Source organism: Eleutherodactylus coqui, chromosome 2, assembly GCF_035609145.1.
Source record: "Eleutherodactylus coqui strain aEleCoq1 chromosome 2, aEleCoq1.hap1, whole genome shotgun sequence".
NCBI classification, from domain to species: domain Eukaryota; kingdom Metazoa; phylum Chordata; class Amphibia; order Anura; family Eleutherodactylidae; genus Eleutherodactylus; species Eleutherodactylus coqui.
Window position 1 is genome coordinate 25,940,425 of NC_089838.1, and position 22,851 is coordinate 25,963,275.

At 42.6% G+C, this 22,851-nt stretch overlaps 1 protein-coding gene across 2 annotated transcripts in view; it reads right to left on the reverse strand.

Moving 5' to 3' along the window:
- TSPAN9 (tetraspanin 9) overlaps positions 1–22,851 on the reverse strand; it is a 413,384-nt gene that overhangs the window by 163,962 nt on the left and 226,571 nt on the right. Inside the window, exon 5 of one of the 2 annotated variants that reach the window (XM_066589569.1) lies at positions 1,472–1,551. In XM_066589569.1, the coding sequence (XP_066445666.1) occupies positions 1,472–1,534 (63 nt within the window). In that variant the 5' untranslated portion in view covers positions 1,535–1,551. Of the gene's footprint in view, positions 1–1,471; positions 2,208–22,851 lie in introns of those variants that run through there. The other variant, XM_066589568.1, reaches the window with a different exon arrangement.

The following is a 22,851-nucleotide window of genomic DNA, read 5'->3' on the forward strand; positions in this document are numbered from 1 at the left end:
GTCATCGCCAGCAGATCTGTTGATTAAAAGGTCCACTTTGGATGACCCTATTCATAAGACCAAGGTCCAGCCGATGGTGGACGTCCCACCACTAAGACCTCCGCCATCTGCGGTCATCATGTAGGAGCTGCCCACGATATTGACTAATGGGTCCTTTAGAGCAAGTCAAGGGGGAACCTGAGCTCTTATTTCCTCCATATGCCTTGATAGATCCTATATCCCCTGCATCTTATGAGAGTTACAGTGTAATGTAACCCACAAGAGTTAAATAGCAAATCCAGTTCTGCCACCTCAATAAATTTCAAGACTGTGCCTCAAGCTCAGCCATAAATTCCCCATTGATGGTAAATACCTGGTGGCTGCTATGGCTCATCTTACTGCATCCTCCTATTGTATCCCCTTGCTATAACTGCAGATCTCTCCATAGTACCTGGTGCAATCATCCTATCACATAGAATACGTTCCCCCCCTCTACTAAAGTTATAGTAACCCCGGAAGGCTTGATAGATGCTTGCAGCTCGTGCCCATTGGGTATACACTATGTAATTATCCTTACATAAACCTACACTGTCTAGGGTCAATATTCTGCAAATAGCTGCAAAGACTCCGCAACTGGGAGTGAAATACGACTTGAAGAATTGACCTTGTGACTATACAAGTTGAACTTTAGCAGAAAACCTATCCATTTTTTATTTTACTGCCTAGACCGATTGATTTTTACTTTTTTTTTAGTACCCATTAATCACACAGTCTATAGAAAGTAATGTATTTGTGCACCGATTAATGATCAATTAATAATACATTGTCCTGTATCATTAATTCGAATGCAACCAGAGTTGTGAGTCCCAACGAATCGGGCATTAAATGGTTAAATTAAATAGCCTGCTAGGGACTCCTTATCTTCTATGGACTGCTCCTTGGAATACGTTGGTGCTATAAAAACAAGAAGAAGTAAAATGCCTTCTACAAATAGTTAAAATGTCATATTACGGACGCAGCCAACTTTAACTTGATCTTTTCAATGGCATGTGATACAGGTCCAGCATGCGCCAAACTCAATGCTTAGCATACTGGGTCTGTTTACACTATTTATGTAGCCATTGACCGTCGGGATTCGTAAATAGAGTGGGCGTGCTACGTGAATGATTTAGCGCGCCGCCATATTCAAGTGCAGCGATCAAGTTAAAGTTTGCTACATCCGTCCGCCGTCTTCACGGTGCAACAGAGATGCTAAATCGATGAATAGAATGCAAATGTGATAACGGCACATTTCGACCGAGCCTTGCCAAACTGTTCTCGGTTAACTCTTTTGGCACCAGGTAAGGTATAGTGCCTGCTGTAACCCCGTCACTGCTGGAAGAAATTGGATGTTAGGTGAAGAAACACACATGGGCCCGTGCTTGAGTACGGCATAGGTTGGCGATATGGAAATTGGCGTCTTAAGTTTAGAATAGAATAGAAATGGACTTACCCAAAATATCAAGTTAAAGAAGAACATCATATATTTCAAACAACACAGACAGCCTCTCGCCATGTTGCACTTCTTAAATTCTAGAAGAAAAACAAAGGATAGATCCAGGTAAAAGACAACATATTTGCCTCCTTTGGGTGCAGTGTACTTGTCCCTCTTTACGCCGGCATGGCTTTGTGTACGAGATCCTGCATTGCCATAAAAAGCTCCGGCTGTGAATCCTCTACCAAATTCCCTGCTTGAGGTAGAAGGTTTAGCTGAGTCCCTGCTGTCCACAGATGGACTTCGGTGTATAGAAGAGTCTTCGCTACTCGACTTTTCCATAGTCTTTAGCTTCACCGTTCCCAGAGCTATTGTTTTGCATGTCTCAGCATTAAATCCGGCACACAGTAAAAAAAATATATACTAGCCGGCTGTCACTGTCCTAATGAGAGACCCACACGCCGCCGGGATGGATGCAGCTTCCAGAGTTCCAGGAGGAGGGTTGGAGGGGGGGGTGTTCCCTCCTTCTCCGGATAATGGGATTACACAATAGAATTTGGTCTAACTCGAATTATCCGATCGGTCGATTTAACTTTGAAGCATCATCTTTTATCAATGGAGAATAAAAAAAAAAATCTCAGGAGGAGTAAATGAAGGCTGCTGTAAGATCCTATTTGTATCACCTAAGAGACTTTGTAAAAGGCTGATACTCTCCCAGTATCTATCCCTGTGATATCTGCTGTTGGATCTGTGTTAAGGTTGCGGTGCTGTTGTACAGAGCAGCATCAGCAGCTGCTGCACTAGTGGGCAATCCCATAGAAATCCCTGAAGCAGCTCTCAAGTAATACAGCTTTACTCTGTCAAGCCCTCCCCTCCCGGCTTCACAATTAGCCAATGGAGACTGCAAAGGACTCGCAGGCACGGCCTACATGACATAATATCTTTAAAAGGCTTATTCATTTAAGTTTGACTATACATGTGCAGAGAAGAGAATCTCCTGAATGTTGGGGGCTGCTCGAAAAATGAGGGGTAGTGGGCAAATGAGATCGGTGCAGCCTATAATATAACATGAAGTAGAAGCAGAATGCTATAGGAGAATATGCAGAATGTACAGCTGTAGAAACATTTCACATCTGCGCTGGATGGGGTTCCGTCGCAGATCCTTCGCAAAATACCGGAAGAAAAAGCGCCACATTCGGTAAGATGCTGAGCGATAACCAAACAGATCCCATTATACCCAATGGGGTTCGTTCGGTGCTGTTCGGATCCGTCGGCCAGGGGATTTCCTGAACGGAACCCCCAACACAACTTTTTAGGATACATACAATGTACTGCAGTGTAGTAAATCAGGTGAATACAATGTATCAGGCATGTTAGTGATCGCTACATCTGTTTACAAATAAGAGGAGTAACAATCCTAAACTTCTAGAATAGGATACAAGTATTCTAACAATAAGGCTGGGGTCACACAGAGCGGTTTTGCCGCAGTGCGGATATGCAACGGCGATCTGCGGCAAAACCGCTGCGTTTGCAGTGCAATGCAGCACAAACGAGATTTGCCAAAAAGCTGTTCTCACAGGACGGATTTTTTCCGCACAGCCGCAGTGCGGAAATACAACTGCGGCGCGGTTTTAAAAGATGCAGCATGTCCATTCTACGGTCTTTTCTGCAGCGCTTTTTTGTCCATAGACCTCTATGGACGCAGCCAAATCCGCGGCAAAAAGTAAAAAAGCGCTGCGGAAAAATTAACCTTTGAAGCGGTTTTGCGGCAGAAGCAGTTCTTCTGTTTTTCCGCAACGGAAAAACAGTGGCAAATCCGCCCTGTGTGAACCCAGCCTATAATAACCTAATACTTAAAATCTGCGCATGGAATCCTTGCACACAGTCAGTTTTCCATATTTGGCGCACATCTGCATGAAAATCGGCACCGAAATCTGAACGAAAGGTCGGCTGCACACGAGCGTATGCGGAAAAAGACTTGCTGCAGCGTATTTGCGCATGGATGAGGTAGATTGGAGCGCATGTCTGCATATAGGACTGTACTTGTTATGCATGCAGGGCCAGCGCACATGACACACCCTTTCCGTGAAATAAAAAGCTAATTAGCCTAACGAGGTCCATGTTCTATTCGCCATGTTTTGTGCAGTGTTTTACGCTTCCACTTGTGTTTTTGCACACCTCCAATTGATTTTTAGGGGGCCTTTACTGCGCAAAATTCAGGAAAATAGAGGTGGTCCTACCTTTTTCCATAACACGCATTTAAATCAAATGCGGTTGTGTGAACTTCTATTGCAGAATTTACCCCCTCAAGCGTGAATCTTGGGCGAATTTTGTACATTACGAGAGGTACAAAACCTGCGCGACTATGACTCCATTCTTTTGAATGGAGTCATACACATGAGCGATGTATGTATTTTTTTACAGCGGTGCCGTAAAAATCGCTGCATGTCCTATTTTTTCGCGGCCCTCGAACGCATCGCCTATTGTTTTCAATAGGACTGTCAGACACATCGCACGCCGCGTCACGTGCACGGGAGCGCAGTGTGAGGTTTCCCATTGAAATTAATGGGAAATACTTGCCGATCTTCAGTCGCAGGTGAAACAAGCGCTGGGGGATTTGCAATTTCACAGAAGTGATGCGAGGCGTTGATAAGTGCGATATCGGGCCGGGTTTCTCAGCCGAATACTGCGCTCACCCGTGTGAACGTAGCCTTAGGGCTTCTTCACACGATTGTGTTTGTGTGGGTATTTGCGCAAAATACAAGAAATAAAACCTATTGATTTCAATGGGCTCATCCTCATTAGCGCGTTTTACGTGAATGGAAGAGGGTAGGACCTGCTCTATTTTCCTGCGTTTTGCACAACAATGGCTCCATTGAAGTCTATGGATGGTGCGCAAATACGGAAGAGACAGCATAAAGCACTGAGCAAAATGCGCACAAAGATAGAGCAGGCTGTGTAGCAAAAACGCATAATGTGAAAGACCCCACTGATATCAATGGATTATACCCTCTGCGTATCGCGCATGTTTGTGCAAACTTCGCTAGTTTACAAGGATGGGGGATTCGCCCCACCCTGGATTAAATGGCTATTAGGCCAAACAAGGTCCGGTACGCACGAGTTTACATAGAGTTTTTCGCATACCCGCACTTACATATATGCGCATTTCCACACCCCCAAAGACCTCTATGGGACTCTTTGGTGCAAAAAAGCGCACAAAATAGAGCAGGTCCTATTTTTTTGCGCCTGCAAAAACTGCTTGCTAATACAAAAAATAAATGAAAACAAACCAATTAAAATCAATAGGTTATACCGTGTTTCCCCGAAAATAAGACAGGGTCTTATATTATTTTTTTTACCCCAAAATATTTATTTTTTGCATGTATAGGTGCCTGGACACTATTTAAAAATCATGCTAGGACTTATTTTCAGGGTGGGTCTTATTTTTAGGGAAACAGGGTATTCCCTGAGTTTTACGTGCAGGACTTTCCCATGTGCAAAAATGCGCTAAAGCGTGGCCATCTGAAGGAGCCCTGCGGAAACTCCACAGCCTTTACCGTACATGGAGCGGAAAAATTCCATTTGGAATCCGCAGCATGTTTATAATCCGCTGCAGATTCTAAATCCGCGACGCGTTCATTTATGCTGCAGGTTTTGACAGCGAATTTCGGCTTTTGTAATTCAAATGTCGAAACCCGCGGCAAAAATCCCATCATGCATGCGCTGACGATTTTCTGCTGTAGACATTTCCATAGTGTGAAGGCGCCTCCGGCTCCCGTTAGTCTTTTTTATGTTGTTTTTGTAGAAGTTGCACATATTTCTTGAACGGCTCGTGTATTCTTTTTTTTTTTTTGCATTTTGTAGTCATTGGTATGTTTTTTTTTTTGCTTTTTTTAGCAAATTTTATGGAAAAACGTCAGACCCGGGGCATGCTGCAATTTGCAAAAAAAAAACACCATGGACCCAAAAAAACACAAGAAAAGTGCGAAAAAGATGTCACTACAAAAAAACGTGAAACGCCCGGGCGCAGAGGATTGTTTTAACCTTATTTTAACAGTAGCAGATAGAGAAGAACATTCTGTCCTGGCATGACCCCTTTAAATAAGCTGATCCCAAAGTGACCTTTCAGGCTGGCAGTGAGGGCTCCTTCAGATGAGTGTATGCAGAATTATGCACGCTTCTGCGCAAAAAAATTGCACTATGACCAAGGTGAATTTGCGCACGTATCGGTGCATTTTAACCCTTTCCAATCCACTGTCTGACCTCTGAAGACATTCTGATTGAAGGCTGTATAGCTCTGATGTTGGAAGACATCTGGCAGGGTATTCTTACTGTATATTACTGGCCGCTCTGCTGTCGGGGGCCTCTCCAGCATGTCCCATACTGCCGTATTGGCTCTAGCCAGCAGATGGCGCCATTGTATAATGGCAGAAAGAGAGAACCCCCTAGGAAACCCTGAATCCAAAATTGGATTGCAAAGGGTTAATGTAATTTTTCAACATGTACAGCAGGGGTTTTTGCACACAGGATACTTCAACTCAATTTATAAGGCTATTCAGCATAAGGAGGTCCAGATGTCGTCTTTTATTCACAGAACTGCGCAGGGTAATGCGTATTTCCACATGCATTAAGTGTGCATTTGTGCACCACCCATTGACTTCTATGGGCCCTTTGGTGCACAAAGGTTCAAAATATAGACTATGTTCTTTTTTGTGTGCGCAAGAGAAATGCATGCACAAAAAAAAAAAAACCGTCAAATGTCTGCGCAAAAACGTGCGCAAATGGGTTGCATTCCGTGCACAGAAACATGCGCACATACGCTTATGTGAGGGAGCCCTGAAGACAGACACGCACGAGGGTCTCGCTCGCCGCAGTTTAGTATATTTGCGCATGAACAAGGCTTGAAAAGCAACGTAATCAGCCTGTTACGTGCGTGTCTGCAAATATTACTTAAAGTTTTGCACACGCAGGACCAGTTCACATGCGTGCGTGACGCACCCTTTCCGTGAACTTTAATGGCCATTTAAAGCCTAATGAGCTCTCTTCTTTCCCTGGGTTTTGCGCTCTGGCTCATACTCCTTTTTGCACCTGCCATAGGCTTCAATGGCAGTTTCAGTGCGCAAAATGCAAGGAAGTAAAGCAGGGTCTATTTTTTTTTGCGCACGCAACGCACAAGACTTTCTTATGACAACGAACCCATTGAAATCAATGGATTCTATTCTCTGTGTTTAGCATACGCAGATTTTGCATGAGCAAAAACGTGTGCACACATGCCCGTGTGAAGGAGCCCCGGTTTCCCTAATATGCAGCACACAGTCCTTTTAACGAATAACTATAGTGTTTCCCCAAAAATAAGACAGTGTCTTATATTAATGTTTGTTCCAAAAGGTTTAGCTTTTTTACACGTATAGCTGCCTGGACACTATTTAAATTGACTGTTTTAATTAGCTGTTAGCAGGGCTTAATTTTGGAGTAGGGCTTATATTTCAAGCATCCTCAAAAAGCCTGAAAAATCATTTTGCATCCTCAAAAATGCTGGAAAATCACGCTATGTCTTATTTTCAGGGTATGCCTTATTTTCAGGGAAACAGGGTATGTAGATGGATAAATTACAGTACCACAAAATGAACATTCTTATTATTTCCCTTTCCATTGACACTGCATTTGTAATCATTGTACGAGAATTTTGTGTTTATGCCGCAGCATGAAATAATGTTCTTCCATATCAGTGATTCAGAAAATAACCTTGAAGCTGTCTTTAAACAACAAGTTGTAATGTAGCAAAAAGCATTTGCTATCATTTGTCATAACCTTGTAATTCCAAAGCCTTGGCAACCCGCTGGTCATGTGACAGAAATGTAGACATTCGCAGACTGTTAACATTTTTTTTGGAATAGGACATAGTAAGAATTTCCAGTAGGGAATCCTAAGGTGAGATCTATCGAATTTCTGTGAAATCTCCACCCATCCGTAGACTTGTTGGTCCCATGCCAGTCCAGCCAATAGTTACTCCTTCCAATCCCCAAGACACTGCATGCTCGGTTTGGCCGAACACGCATGCGTTCTGCAAGGGTAGAGAAGAGTAAACTGGTACCTGACAGCTCTAGTGGCGGCCGATCTTCCCCGGGAACAAAAAGATTGGGTGTGTTGAAATCCAACAGTCCGATCCTTCTTCTTAAACTTTCCCATATTTCTGATACTTTTGCAGTCGTGATTGCGGAAGGGGGTGTTTTGAAACCTTTGCATTATAGTGTATGAATTAAAGGGGCTGTCCAGTTTTTAAAACCAGTTTTCAAATACCCCATTAGGGAATTTTAACCCTTTCCAATCCAATTTGTATTCTGGTTTTCCTAGGGGGCTTATTTTTTTTCTGCCGTTATACAATGGCGCAATCTGCTGGCTAAAGCCAGTACTGCATGAGGTGACATGTTGGATAGGCTCCGACAATAGAGAGGCTGGTAATATACAGTAAGAGAACCCCGACGGACGTCTTTCAACATCAGAGCTTTACAGCCTTAAATCATAACGTCTTTAGACGTCAGACAGTGGATTGGAAAGGGTTAAGTTAATAGTGGGGATCCATAATATACTAGGCTTTTGTTTATACAAGCGCTAGAGTTTCCAATTATTCGCGATTCATCATAGTAGCCGAATGATGAAGGAAACTGAAGTGCCAGATCTGGCACATGATTTGCTCTAACAGTGCCCAAAAAGCTCTTTACCTATAATAGTTTCTTATGAGCTTCTGTTGTGGCCTCCGCCACTTTACTGAACAGTACAACATGCTGCACTATTTTGCCTGGCTACTTGTGCCGGAGGTTCCTAAATGAGAACCAATGAAGAAGTAAACATACCGTTAGCCAGAGCAGAAAACCAATACAAAACATCTCCCTCTTCCTGGGGGACTCAGCATATCCAAGAGTTATGGTGCCCATGCACATGGGAAAAAAGTTGCCTGAAATGGTCATTGCATGAATTAAAACTACTTGTAATAAAATTGTTTGCAATGATGAACGGCAAACTTTAGTCTACCAAAAATGTAAGCTGTCGGGTTTGAAACTCTCGGCTGTTGTCAGCTGAAAATAGAAGTGTATAGCACCATTGGTTAAATGTGGTCGATTTAGGCCTGTGTCTCCGCGCTCCCATGCTCCTACACGGGAGCTAGCAGAGCTGTCTTCCTCACAGAGCGGCCAGCAGGGGGGTGGAGCAGTGCAGGAGATTTCTCTCCTCTCGCTCCCCCACCCGTCTCCATTGGAATAAAACAGAGGCCGTTCACTACTGAACGGCCGCTGTTTAAACTGAACGATGAACTCATCGTTTATGCAGCATAAGAGATCAGTGATGAGCTCATCGTTCAGTTTACACAGCGGACGTTCAGTAATGAACAGCCGCTGTGTTATCTCAATGGAGAGGGGCAGGGGAGCGAGAGGAGAGAAATCTCCTGCACTGCCCCGCTTTCTACTGTCCGCTCCCTGAACGAGACAGCTCTGCTAGCTCCCGTGCAACAGTATGAGTATTTACTCAGTAAGCCCACTGGTTATAATAGGAGTTGTGTAATGCTCCATACCACCTGTGGAGGTGCTGTAGGGGAGCTATACAAATAAGGATTAGTATTACCATGTTACCCATTTACTGTTGAAGATAAAAGAACCCCCGAAATGACTCAATAGTATAGTAAAAGGCACAAGAGTACAATGTAATGAGTAATGGTTAACTAATTGTGTGACTGTCATATGCAAAAATATTCACACCCCGATATGAATTTCTCTGCTTTCTCCTGTAAATATTTACTAAAAATACGATATATATTTGACTCTTAGTGGCGCGACCCATAATAACAGGATTTTCCTTATGTGTAATGCCTGTAATTCTCAGGAGGTGCTTTCCATTCTTTCGCTCTCCGACCTGTTACTCTCAGTGAGACCGTGACCTATTTACCAGCAGCTGGAATGATCCAGGGGTCGGGTTGTAATCACGATCTAAGCTCTATTCATCGTAATTACACTTGTGTTGGGGATCTGTAACCAGCGATTTCATTTACCATTACTGACTTTATGTCTGATGTTGGCCGAGTCTTGGGGGGGGGGGGGGGGGGAGGGAAATGCAATATTTCATATCTCCTCTGTATATTACACTAAAAGGATTGCTACATACATAAAACGTGAGTCGGGGGGTGATCGTATATCTCCTTTTGGAGAGCAGTGTAGGAGAGGGCATCACAATGATCGTAGGGAGTCTTATATAGGTCAAACAATGCTTTCCGGAAAGAAGCTATGCAAATGAGTGACAAAATGATCCTCCACAGCGCCACCTATTGGAATGGTATTTACCTTAAAAAATCAGATATGTTGCAGGGTTGAGGGTTATTTCATTAATCATTTGCACGGCTTTTTCCCAGGGAGCATTGCATGTCCTATAAGACTCCTTACACCTTCATGGGGTTCTCCTAAAAGAGAAACATTACCGCCTGGAATTCACATTGATGGCCTCTCACCTAGCCAACCAGAACGCTGCTATACACTGATGAGGGGCAATAACTCTAAAACAGCTGTAGGTACATGGGTATTCTGGTGTAGCTTAAATCTGTAGTCATATTGGAAGGCATGTTAAAAGGTCAGATATTGACTTATAGAATGGCTACCATTCCATTAGGTTGTACTGTGGACAGGGGCGTAACTATAGAGGATGCAGGGGATGCAGTTGCACCCGGGCCCAGGAGCCTTAGGGGGCCCATAAGGCCTCTCTTCTCCATATAGGGAACCAAGTACTATGAGTAAAGTATTATAGTTGGGGGCCCTGTTACAAGTTCTGCATCGGGGCCCGGGAGCTTCAAGTTCCGCCTCTGAGTGTGGAGGATTATTCCATCGCGTATTTACAAAAAAACACAAATATTTTTTCATGGAAAGCTGTGTGACTAGCAATATGGCTGCCTTTGCATACCAACAGGAGGATGCATTCCACCTTTCCCAGACACCCCAGCATAAATCTGCATACCTCCCAACAAAAGACACCCAAATCACAAGACATGTTTAGACTCACCCCTATTCATCTAGGAACACCCATAAAATCTTCAAGAAATGCCCATCATGGGACATATTTGCATAAACCCATCCACTTTCTAAGACAATCACATTTAGGAAAAGTGCTATACAGCAATCCCTCTGCTCTCCCAGCTACATAAATCAGACTTTTTGGACTCTACAACAGCTGGGTCAAAACCCCTGTAGGAGTTGAAGTGGCAACAGTACTAGTTACTACCTACCCTTTCCCCAAACCGGTGTAGATAGGAAGCGTAAGACAGCGGTTCCTTGGCCCCACCAAAGAAAACAACTCAGTGGGCTTCCCTTCATCTATACGGAAGATGTACATATCCACTAGTATACCTACATATCCACTGGTACACCGGTGGGCTAGTCTGACCCTGCAGGTACCCAGGTTTGGCTTGGCCCAATCCCAGTTGTTGTTGTTAGCCGTTTAGTCGTTCACGACCCTCGACGACCCTAAAGGCGAGCTCCATCCATGTTTTTTGGTTTTCCACTGCTTCATACAGTTGTATGATATCCATGCCAGTATCTGCACTGACAGTATCAGCCATGGTGTTCTTTGGTGGCCGGGTCTTTTTGCCACTGATCTGTTATAGATTTTTCTAGTGACTATGCTCGCATTACATGGCCAAAATACATGAGTCTGAGTCTGGTCATCCTGCCCTCCAGTGATATATCGGGTCTTATACAATTCAGGAATTCTCTATTTGTTACTATCCACAGGCAAAGGGCTCTCAATCTCTGTAGACCCACAAAATAATCAACTTTTGTTAGGGTCACGAGTATGGCGGGGAGAACCAGGAGGAGGCCTCATTATGACTAACATATCATCAACCCATAAGAAGTAGACCCAAGTGATACGTGATTGGCTCCAACAAAGTCCTCACCAAGTTAGGCCAAACTGGAGCTTTGGGGCCCATTATTGTGTCAGAACCTAGGCCCACCTAAAGAGGATTCTCCAGTAATCTAGTGAGCCATCTGTAGCTAGGCAAGAAGCAAATGTCTTACAACTTGCAAGAAAAAGTACTTCTGATTAGATTTTTAGACCTTGGATGGCGTGATACTCTATAACAGCAATCTTTGCAGTAGGTAACGCCTAGTCTTGGGGAAAACGAGAAGTTCCATAAATTATGGAATAGTGCTTCACGTTTACAGGAAATCCACCCAGGTATGGTACATTTTAGAAATATTTTGCAAAATTGTACATAATTTGTTCATTACCTGGGTTGGTCAACTGTGTAATGGAAATAGTAATACTCAAATAAATCTTAAAAGCTGAAACTTTGAAATGTCAGATGCATTGCATAAAACGGAGCTCTCCGAGTTATCTCATTAAAAATATAAGCTTAAAAGATATTTCTCAGGAGAAAATAAAATACCCGGAGACATAAGCCCTGAGTCGTCCTTTTGTGTCAAGTGGGTAACAAATGATCTCTGACAACCACTGACAACTAGCAGACTGGATGATGGCCGTAGGTGCTGTCACCCAGCTTTCCCCAGACATTTATAATTAAATAGTTATGATGAGTTACATGCCTTTCATTTCTACAGCCTTGCCTGTGTAAGTGTCAGTCATTACTGTAGTTACGGCGTTATATTCACAGGCCAGGAATATTAGAATAAACTTTCCTATATTTTTGTTACATTTGCAGTTGTGATTGCGGAAGTGGGGTCTCTTGGAACCTTTGCATTATATTGTATGAATTAAAGGGGCTGTCCAGTTTTTAAAACCAGTTTTTAAATACCCCATTAGGGAATTTTGAGTTAATAGAGGGGGTCCATAATTGATATATTAGGCTTTTGTTCATACAAGCGCTAGTGTTTCCAATTATTCGGCTATTTATCATAGTAGCCGAACGATGAAGGAAATTGAAGTGCCAGATCTGGCACATGATTGGCTCTAACAGTGCCCAAAAAGCTCTTTACCTATGATATAGTGTCTTATGAGCTTCTGTTGTGGCCTCCGCCACTTTACTTAACAGCACAACATGCTGAACTATTTTGTCTGGCCACTAGTGCCGGGTAAGATTCGGAGGCTCCGAAATAAGCCTCCAATGAAGATATAAACATACCGTTAGCCAGAACAGAAAACCAATTCACAACATCTCCCTCTCTCTGGAGGACTCAACATATCCAAGAGTTAAGGTGCCCACGCACATGAGAAAAAAGTCACCTGAAATGGTCATTGTATGAATCAAAACCATTTGAAAAAAAATTGTTTGCAATGATGAATGGCAAACTTTAGTCTACCAAAAATGTAAGCCGTCGGGTTTGAAAATCTTGGCTGTTGTCAGCTGAAAATAGAAGTGTATAGCACGATTGGTTTAATGTGGTCGATTTAGTCACCTTGCGCAACGCCAGTATGTTTTTTTCACACTTTTTTGTTGGTCAGTTTAGACTGACATGCTGTTGGTGGCCAATTAAAGACTTATGTGTATGAACAGTTTTACTCAGTAAGCCCATTGGTTATAATAGGAGTTGTGTAATGCTCCATATGACCTGTGGAGGTGCTGTAGGGGAAGTGAACACTCGCTGCTGATTTCTTCCACTGAACTTATTGCTAGAGATCTCAGCAGCAGAAACTTGTATGAAAAACAGAGTTAAGTCATCTATATGAAGTGCTATCTAAGGCTGAATTAGTAACTGTAATAAGATCCATAGTAGATAGCCTTTGTACTGCCAATTAGAGGGCCACAAGAATGAGCCTCAAGCTCTTGACTCCTCGGAAACTGGAAAAGATGTTGCAACCATACAGTAGGGCTGAGAAAGGTCACAGGACACTTTCCTGTAACTCTGCCCTATGGCTATGCAAACTCTAGTTTTGAGATGGGCAGGACTTCCTTCTTCTAACCCTCTAACTAGCATTGGTAGATTCAATTGTACCCATAGTCCAACTTTATTAGGACATTGTATGGTGGACCTACTTTGGCTTGGCGATAAGTTAGCTTTAAAATGGCCTTAATACCGAGTAGCAAATAGAGAACTTGAAATTTCCTCTTTTCAAGGGCTTGCCTCAATATGATTGTCTCAGTCAGCTGTTACTATCAGAAGAAGCTCCAGATGGCTAGAGCAGAACCCACAGTAGTCGAATAAATGGCTGTCCATGGATGGATGGAGTCAGCTTAAGTGAAAGTCACTTTTTGTAGAGGCTCTCCTCTGTAGCTTGTAGAAGGTAGTCCCAAGCTCAGGACACCCGCTATGAAATCCAAATACCCTATCTAGGGCAAGCGGACAAGGGTTGAAACAACCTCTTTGAGGGCAGGTAGCATCAAATACAACCCATAATAATCAATGAGATACAAAACTAGATCCAAGTTGCCCAACAAAAGCTAATTTTCAATGGAATATCCATCCTTTATGTGTCAAGGTTAATGCATTCTGCTAGGGTTTCTGGCTTTGGCCCGCAGCCCGGCCCTACACTTAGTTCGTTTATTTGGGTTCATACTGGGTTAATCCCACGAGGTTCCATAAAGCATTATAGCTAATCTTGCAAGGCGAGTGTGAAAGCAAGTAATGTTCTTATAGGTATCACGGTAAATTGATGGGGTTTAACTAGAAATATGAGATCTAGATATTTAAAAGAGCAAATTACAGAATGGATTTCTAGCCGCAAAGGTTTGTTTTGTTAACAATTCAGAAAAATTGAAAATGTATTTTTTTTTCTTAAATTGATCAGAAAACTAATTTAAAGGGCTTTTCAACCTAAAATGTAAAACTGGCAAATAGATTAGCAAATCCGAGGTTAGAGCAGTAGACAAAGTTTGGGAATTAGGTTTGCTTTACTCATAGAAATATTGCTATTGGTTGTGGTGGCCATTTTTGTAAAGATGACCGGAAGGACAGCCATATCAGTTGTCGTTATTGAATTAGCGTCTAAGAAATTAATGGGAAACCTCCCATTTTGTTAGTTTCTGAGAAGCTGAGAATTACAACCATTATGGTTTCATGGCTATTGGTACTTTGGGAAAATGGTCTCCACAACTGATTTCGAAAATGCAATTATCTATAAGTAAAAAAATATATAATTCCCAAAGTTAAATTATCATTCAAACGTCCTGTAGGCTAATATGTGGACAAGTTTACATTTAGGGTGCAAATGCCCTTAAAAAAACATTATATTGCACCAAAGGTTTTTTTTTTGGAAATCTGTCTGGATTCTTGAAAACAAATTTACTGTACAGAATGTCAGGAAATAAAGGTATGTTTACATCAATGGGATGAAACTGAAAAGGAGGAGACACAGATTAGATATTAGACAGTGAGGGTGATCAATGAGTGGAACAGGTTGCCACGGGAGGTGGTGAGTTCTCCTTTAATTGAAGTCTTCAAAAAGAGGCGGGACAAACATCTCTATGGGATGATTTAGTTAATCCTGCATTGAGCAAGGGGTTGGACCCGATGATCTTGGAGGTCCCTTCCAACTCTACCATTCTGTGATTCTTCTCTTACTGCTGGTCCTCTTGAGTAGTGACATAATGTTTATTCAGATGTTAAGTCACATGACCATAAGGCTAATAATAATGCAGGCAACATCACTGGGCTTCGCTGTAATTAGCTGCTAGAGTGATATATGACTTCTCAATGAGTATCAAATGCCTCGGGTACACCATAATATGGAGGATAGCTCTGTAATACGGCGCTATATAGTGTCACCTTATGGTGGCATAGAGAGTATCTATGGATCTGCTGTACACATGAGGTCTGACACTGTAATTCATTGAACCATTCCCAGCTAATCATTGGTAAGGGGTCTCTGGTACTTAAACATTGATGGCTATTCTTTGGTCGGTATTTTAAGGGCCTACAGACCCCACATAGTGAGTTGAGGAAAACCCAACTATTGGCTTCCCCAATTCCATGCTTATTGTACAGAAAACACAAATGTTCTTTCATTGAAAGTTTGTTGAAAATGCGTGATGTTGCTTTAAGAACACCACTTCAGAGAAGAGCTAAGTCAAAGGGGATGGAAACTATTTCAACCCATTCATATATATACAGGCTAACATAGGCTTACACCAAGAGACCGCAGTAGTAACATCGTCGGCAACATTGAGGGTCTTTGGTGAAGGGAGCAACTTTTCAAGAGCACAAGCTGTAAGGTTTCTTTCTCCCAGGGGATCTCCAATGAAGCTAGATTGAGACCCCACTTTCTTGCCTCCTCTCAGGGCAAAGATACATTATCCAGTGAAGAGCTGGTGTGGTTGTACCACAACATATTGCCAAGAAAAGTTTGGTTAAGAGCATCATGTGGTCAAGCGAAGATTTCAGGATCTCACTATCATGTAGTTCCAAAGTATTCCAAGCTGTCTCCAATACCAGCCTGTTCCTGCCTTCTCATCGACTGACTCTTCCATGCGGAGGTATTTAATGACTCCCCCTGCTACGATACCCACAGTGGGGGACCAATCCAAAGAACCTAAAACCACTGTTCACTCATCAGCGTAATAAAGGGGTTGTGGCTATCCTGCAAATACCATGTAGTCTTCATAGTTTAAGCAGGAACACACTGCTATGGCATTTCAAGTGCCGATGGTTGGTCTTCCCCACCAGTCAAAAATGTATTGCTTTGATGAAGGGTTACAGTCTTATGTTCCCGAATAAAACCATAAAGAACAGTCATAATAAAAGGTTCCTAAATTAAAGATGAATAAAAAGAAATACCAAGTTCGGCCTAGTTTGTCAAAACCCGATAATAAACTTGTGTCATTAAAAAGTCAAAATTGTTTTTCTCCCCCTGAAGACCTGGTGTAATCCAAGACACTTAACAAGAAATATGATTTTCATAAAACTTCTAATTTACTACTCCAAAGGTTATCGTGAAAAAGGTTTAAATTTCACGGTGCTCCATTCTAGAGTGGAGTCTTGCTGCTACATCATTATGGTTTTTACGTCCAGAAGATGGATCTCAAGTCATTTGGCCGGGGATAAAATACAATCCCGTTTTCCTCCTACACTGGATCAGACGATGCAATTATTTGTATTGTGATCTGTCTGCCAGAAAGGGATTACATTGTAATTTTTAAGTTTGCAATATACTTTAATTAAAAATACAAAGGTCTTAACATTGGGATTCAGAATGGAGCAGTATGCTAAATGTACGCTCTTTATGCAAATGGAACATCTTGGGTTAGCGATGGATCCTGGGGGGGAATTGACTGCACGAATGAGCTACCAGCGATGCAGCTGCTGGGAGCTAATAAAGAAAATCACACATAAGGCAAGTGAAGCCATAGGCGGGTGCATCTGCATGGTTCTAATTGACCACCCAGTGTCTTAAGTTTTAAAAATGCTAATGATTGCTGGCATTTACGAGGATAAAAAATGTAATTCTGTCCTAAAAAAAGCTAAACTTCTCAATATACTTACGTAATTTCTCACCATCTTGTCACTGCCGCTATTTGGCTCCCTCGCTACATCTGTGTTGACATGCCTGCGTAAAGTGTTATCAACAAACCAGTTGAGTGAGCGAGCTCGACGTAGAGATGTCACTACAGGAGACACGTTATCGCAATGGCCATATTTTGCAAGGTTATACTGTTGCAGCCGTGCTGAGGCCTGCACCTTGCCTGCAGGCCAGACCAGGTTTTGGGTGTGCCCTTGCTTCTCCGGGAGCTGAGGGGTGTGGTAGCTGCATGAGGAAGGTCAGTCAGCACCTGGTGCTGAGTAGCCTGGCTCCTATTTAAACAGGGCCAGCACTATCTCCTGTGCTGGTCAATCACTTCAGTTGCATTTTGGACAGCGACGGAGCAACACTGCTTGGCGGAAGCTCTCCATGCAAGCTAAGTTCTTTTCTGTTTTGTTTGGTTCTGCTTCGCTTCTATTTTGTGCTAGGGCTCCCTGATAGGGACTTGTTAGTGGCCCAGGCACGCGTGCAGGCTCGCACTTGTCAGAGCGATCGGTCCGCCGAGTAGGCAGGGCCCCCTCCCGGGTTAGGGGACTATAGGGAGAGTATTCCCCTTAGTGTTATGTTTCCTTTGCACAGTTGTGCCTTTGATTTATGTAATTGAGATTGCACGTCCGGAGGACGCAACATATACAGAAGAATTTTAGACGTAAATTGACCGAAAATTTAATTTGATGATTTATTTTAACTATTGAAAACAGGAAGTGTCAAAAGTGTCAACAGGAAGTGGAACTTTCAGTTTTTGAGAAGCTAAATCAAAAGTGAGAACCAATATGGCTACATTTCCTGTTACTGTAACAAAAATGACAACAAAAGAGAATTGTGCCGATGGAAATCTATTGACCAAACTTTAAAGTGGTTATCCGGAGGGGGGAAAAAATTGCGAAGCGGCTCATCATGCTGGAATAATGCTGTGACCTTTGATTGGTTGCAGTGGTCAAGAAGTGGTTGTACGGAAAGAAAGATCAAGAAGAGCACTGAAGCTGAAGCGCTGGATCCCCAGGTGAACAAAGAGGTGAGTAGTGATTCTTTTATTGCTTTAACACATTTGCAGTCATTTTCAAAAAATATTCCACAGTTGGAAAAGCCTTTAATATTAGTCAATATTATAATATTATAATTTCTTTTAGCCCCAGAAAATAGGAAGGGTCAAAAGTGTCAACAGAAAGTGCAGCCCTATTGGATACATTCCATTTTTGAAACACTAATTCAAGGGTCCCAACCAATATGGTTACCTTTCCTCTTGTCACTTTAACAAAAATGACAAAAACAACAGAATTGAACCATTAGAAACATATTGACCCAAGTTTAACCCTTTGCAATCCAGTTTTGGTTTCAGGGTTTCCTAGGGGGCTTTCTCTTTCTGCCATTTTACAATGGCGCCATCTGCTGGCTGTCCTGCAGTATGGGACATGCTGGAGAGACCCCTGACAACAGAGCAGCCAGTTATATACAGAAAGAATACCCTGCCGGACATCTTCTGACATCGGAGCTGTACAGCCTTCAATCAGAATGTCTTCAGATGTCACACAGTGGATTGGAAAGGGTTAAAGAGGTAATTCAGAGAATAAAAAAAAGTTGCAAAGTGGCTCACTGTAATGGCAGCAGATGGGGATCTGCTGTGCCTCAGAAGGGATTTAACTTGGGGTTAGATACAGGGCCAGCTCATGGGGTTTCCTGGTGTTCACCCTTTCACCCCATCAACTGGGATCTGGTCTTCGCTGCGGCCCGACCCCAGACCATTGCCCCAGAAATAGTGCCAGTTAAGAGGCAGCTGACACACTTGGTCAGGTTTTCTGTAATACAGTTGTACAGAGGGTGTAGACAGAGACATAGTTGAGGAAGAAGCCAAGGTTAGGGGTGGTGGATAAGTTGTGTGGTCGAGGAACAGGCAGTGGATATAAAAATGTATAGTTAATAAATGAGCTGGAATCAGGAATAGAGAAAATATGGAAAACTGGGTGGTTCAGGCATGGGTCTATTAGGAGATCAGATAGGAAACATACTAGCACCTTTGCACAGAAGAAGCTGATTGCTCAGGCGTCTGCTAATGGCCTGAGTAGTCATAAATAGCTCTGGCCCTGGACTATTTTTGTTAGGGACATCAATTTAGGTTGGGGACTGCAAAGCTGGGTGCGTGTGCTGACCATTTAAGAGATGGACTGGGTGTATGTTCACACTCTCTGGAGAACCAGGAAACTGACAAGAGATGCGGTGATTGGCCGTAGTGGGCACATGTGTAGGTGACATAATGGCTGATTCACTGCAGTCAAAAGTAGAGTCATTGGTGTAATGGGAGCAGCAGGGGCCAAGGTGAGGTGAGTATGGCTTCTTTTATGTTACTTCAGCATGGTGAGCCGCTTTGCAGTTTTTTTTCCCACTGGATAACCCCTTTAGCAACTTTGCCAACATCTGATTGAGGATTCAATTTTCACTACATATTAAGTGCATATTTTTACTCAGTAATACACAGAGCTGAAACCCCAATTGTTTTTCATTGGAATATTCAAATATGCATTAAAAACAGGCATAATTCTGTAATGCAAATCACTGCATGGGCTCAGGAATACTTCCACAAACCATTGTCTGCGAACACAGTGCACAAATGCAAGTTATATCATGCAAAGTAGAAGCCATATTGAAACACAATCCAGAAACGTCGGCATCTTCTCTGGGCCAAAGGTAATTTAAAAAGTACCGAGGCAAAATGGAAAACTGTTCTGTGGTCAAATGCATCAAAATGTGAAATTCTTTTGGAAACTGCAATCACTGTGTCCTGCAGACTCAGGAGGAGATAAACCATCCAGCTTGTTATCAGCACACAGCCTGCATCTCTCATTGAATGGGGTTGTATTAGTGCCAATGGCATGGGCAGCTCACACATCTACAAAGGCACTACCAATACTGAGCAGTATATAGAGGTTTTAGAACAACATATGCTCTCATCCAGACAACGTCTTTCAGGGAAGCCCAGCAATTGGTCTCCTCCCTTCCCAGATGTTTATAGACTCTTGTAAACAGAAGAGGGGATGCTACACTATGGTATATATGCCCTGACCCAACTTTTGTGAGATGTGTTGCTGCCATCAATTTCTAAATGGGTTTTTGAAACTGGAAAAGTGTCTCCCCTTCAGCGTCTGAGATGTTCCATCTTCTACTGTGAATACGATCTGGTTATATAAGATCTCCACATCCTTGCATTCCTTTTTTCTTTACCTTTATTTTCATTTTTCACAGTATCCCAACTTTTTGGGGGAATTGGGTCTGTATAATTACTGGTACAAACTGAGAGCGGGATAGTTTGTGAACTACAGAAAGAAGTTTTCTTCTGGATACATGGCCTAGTATATTTTAGGCCGGGCCTCTGTTGATGGGGTGACCATCTGTGGTTGGACATGAACAACTCTTGAAATTTTACCATTGACATGACTCAACAATTATCGAAAAGATCCAATGTGGCCAGTTAACTTGACCTACAGAAATCTGCTTTTGGTCACAGTGGCATACATATAATTGACGAGGCCCAATAGCAAAAACTTAAATGGGTTCTCCATTATGGTGTCTAGTTTTGCCACCAACTACAGGAGACTTTGGCATCTATTTTCTGCTCCATGCTATTTATAATTACCCTTGGGCCAATTCTCCACTTCCTTGTGCACTAACAATGCAATTCTTCTTTGGAGGAAGGTTCTGCATATGTCATCATTACCCAGTAGCAAAAAGTATGGTGCAATCAGAGCTGGGGCCCCTGTCTACAAAGGCCCCATAGCAGTCACATGGTCTGCACCCTTGTTCAGTCGGCATCCGTCATGGACATTCATGTCAAGAAAAGGGACCATTAGTCTGCAAAAAGTGCTCTAAATCAGCCATATTTGGCCTTCAAGGTATGTCCAGTTTTCATTACATCTTATCAAGCATTTTTGCTCTCCTGGAAACAGTACTTCAAGCTGAGTGGAATGGTATGGCCCAAAGCTGCACCACTATGGCAAAACAAAAACCCTGGCAAAAGCTGCATTCTCCTTAGAAGTGAAGTTCAGGATAATAACCACAATTCTAAAGTGTACAGTAATATAGTCATGTTGACTACGGAATAACATAATGCAGAAGTGTAATAGTAAAAACTTGACCTAACAATGCCAATTTTTGTCATCATTCGATTTTCATGAAGGGGTTAATACACCAGTTAAAGCCTCATATTTTTCCATCTTCCTAGTCAGGTTAGATAGAAGGAAAATTAGAAAATCTTTGGAGTTTTCTTCCAGCATCTCCTGACCTTTACCAAATAGTTACTCTACCAATCGGATACATTTCTCACGCCTGACACAGTGCAAAGAGGTAGAGACCAATTTTAAAACAATCTGGACACCAATCAATTGAAAAGTATACACTGCGCATTTGTTTGAAGCCCTGTCCTCAGTGAAGTTACTGTATTGATTGGTTTGATCTGCAAAGTGCAGGCGTGTTTGTAATGGTTAGCCGTGACATGCTTGTCATTAATCCTGGACTATCGTAAGGTCAAAGGTTGTCAAGGAAAATGTATAAGTCTTAGAAAACTAGCGAAAAGAAGAAGAATCTTATTGTCACCAGCAGCCAATCAGATATCAGCAATGAAAAGGAATGTCATAACTATAAAACAACCTGATTGGTTGTCATTGCCGATATAAAAGGGGAAGCACTGCCCCCTCCCCAACAGTGCAGTAACAGGTCCTGCAACTTACTAGGCACGGCAGAGGGAGGTTCCTTTCCCCAGCCAGGTCCTGCAAACTTACTAGGGACAGTAATTTTGAACATTTTCTTAAAGCTCCACTCAATCAATACCAATCATTTTTAATACCGTTGACTTCAGACACTCATACCCAAATTTCCCATACCCATGGGCATTGTTGACTATCTGAAGAGAATATGTAGTGCTGGTTGCCGGTGGCCGTATAATAAGACAAGTAGACCTTGGTCATCTGATAAGTAAAATTTCCAATGTGCTACCATACCAATTTTTAGTCCGACTCCTCACCTTTGGCCAATTGGGCAATATAATTTCATTTATGGTTCCTCTACTGCCATATGGCCAAATCACATGGAGAGCAGTATTATGAGCGAGCGTTTACAACATATTCTACATAAGTTCATCCAGGTCAACCGCTGAGCAAAATGTTATATTTCCTCCTCAGTTAAACGTTTTTTAATCATAATTTCGGGGAGGTCAACCAATATATTTATACATACGGCTAAGAAACATTGACAGGAGCGCTCTGGGAAATGACAATGGGATTACGAGGCCTAGCCTTATAGTAGTAGAATGAGACTGAGTTATAACAACGTTCGGGCTTCTTTAAGAGAGGTGTACCGCAGCTGATTTTATTTTACCTTTATAATAGTTTTATTGTATGTGTTAACAATATCTCATTAAGATGTGATGTATGGAGTATGCAAGGTGGTTCAGGCCTGGAAGAGGCAGCCGGAAGGAAGGGGACCATCATCTTTTGGTGCAGTTTTGAGGCACTAGTTGTACAGGAGGAGACATGTGTACTGAATTGCTTAGGATAAAAAAAGGCCAAGAACTGAAGGTAGCCTCCATGGGCTTCCAGACTGGATTGACTATGATTCCGGTGGAGATTGATAGAGTGCTGGAGAGGTGGATAAAGCTACTGCCATACCTCTGCTTCTGAGCCAGGTTTTGTGCATGTTGTACCACCAGTTGGAATAAAAGTTATTCAGTGTGCAAAGAGGGATTGTGACTGCTTCCTTAGATTGACTGTTCAACACCATCTGGGTGGACAGACTCAGTTCTAGAAGAGCAGTTGAGAGACCAAAGTTGGGACATTCATATGAGGTCCTGGGGGTTCATAAGCCGTCATTGAGATGTGCCTGTGAGGAGCCAGCACTGCATGTAGGTATGAGGAGGGTCGAAAAAAGCAACCCCTAGAAGGACCAATACAAGCCCCTTTCGTCTA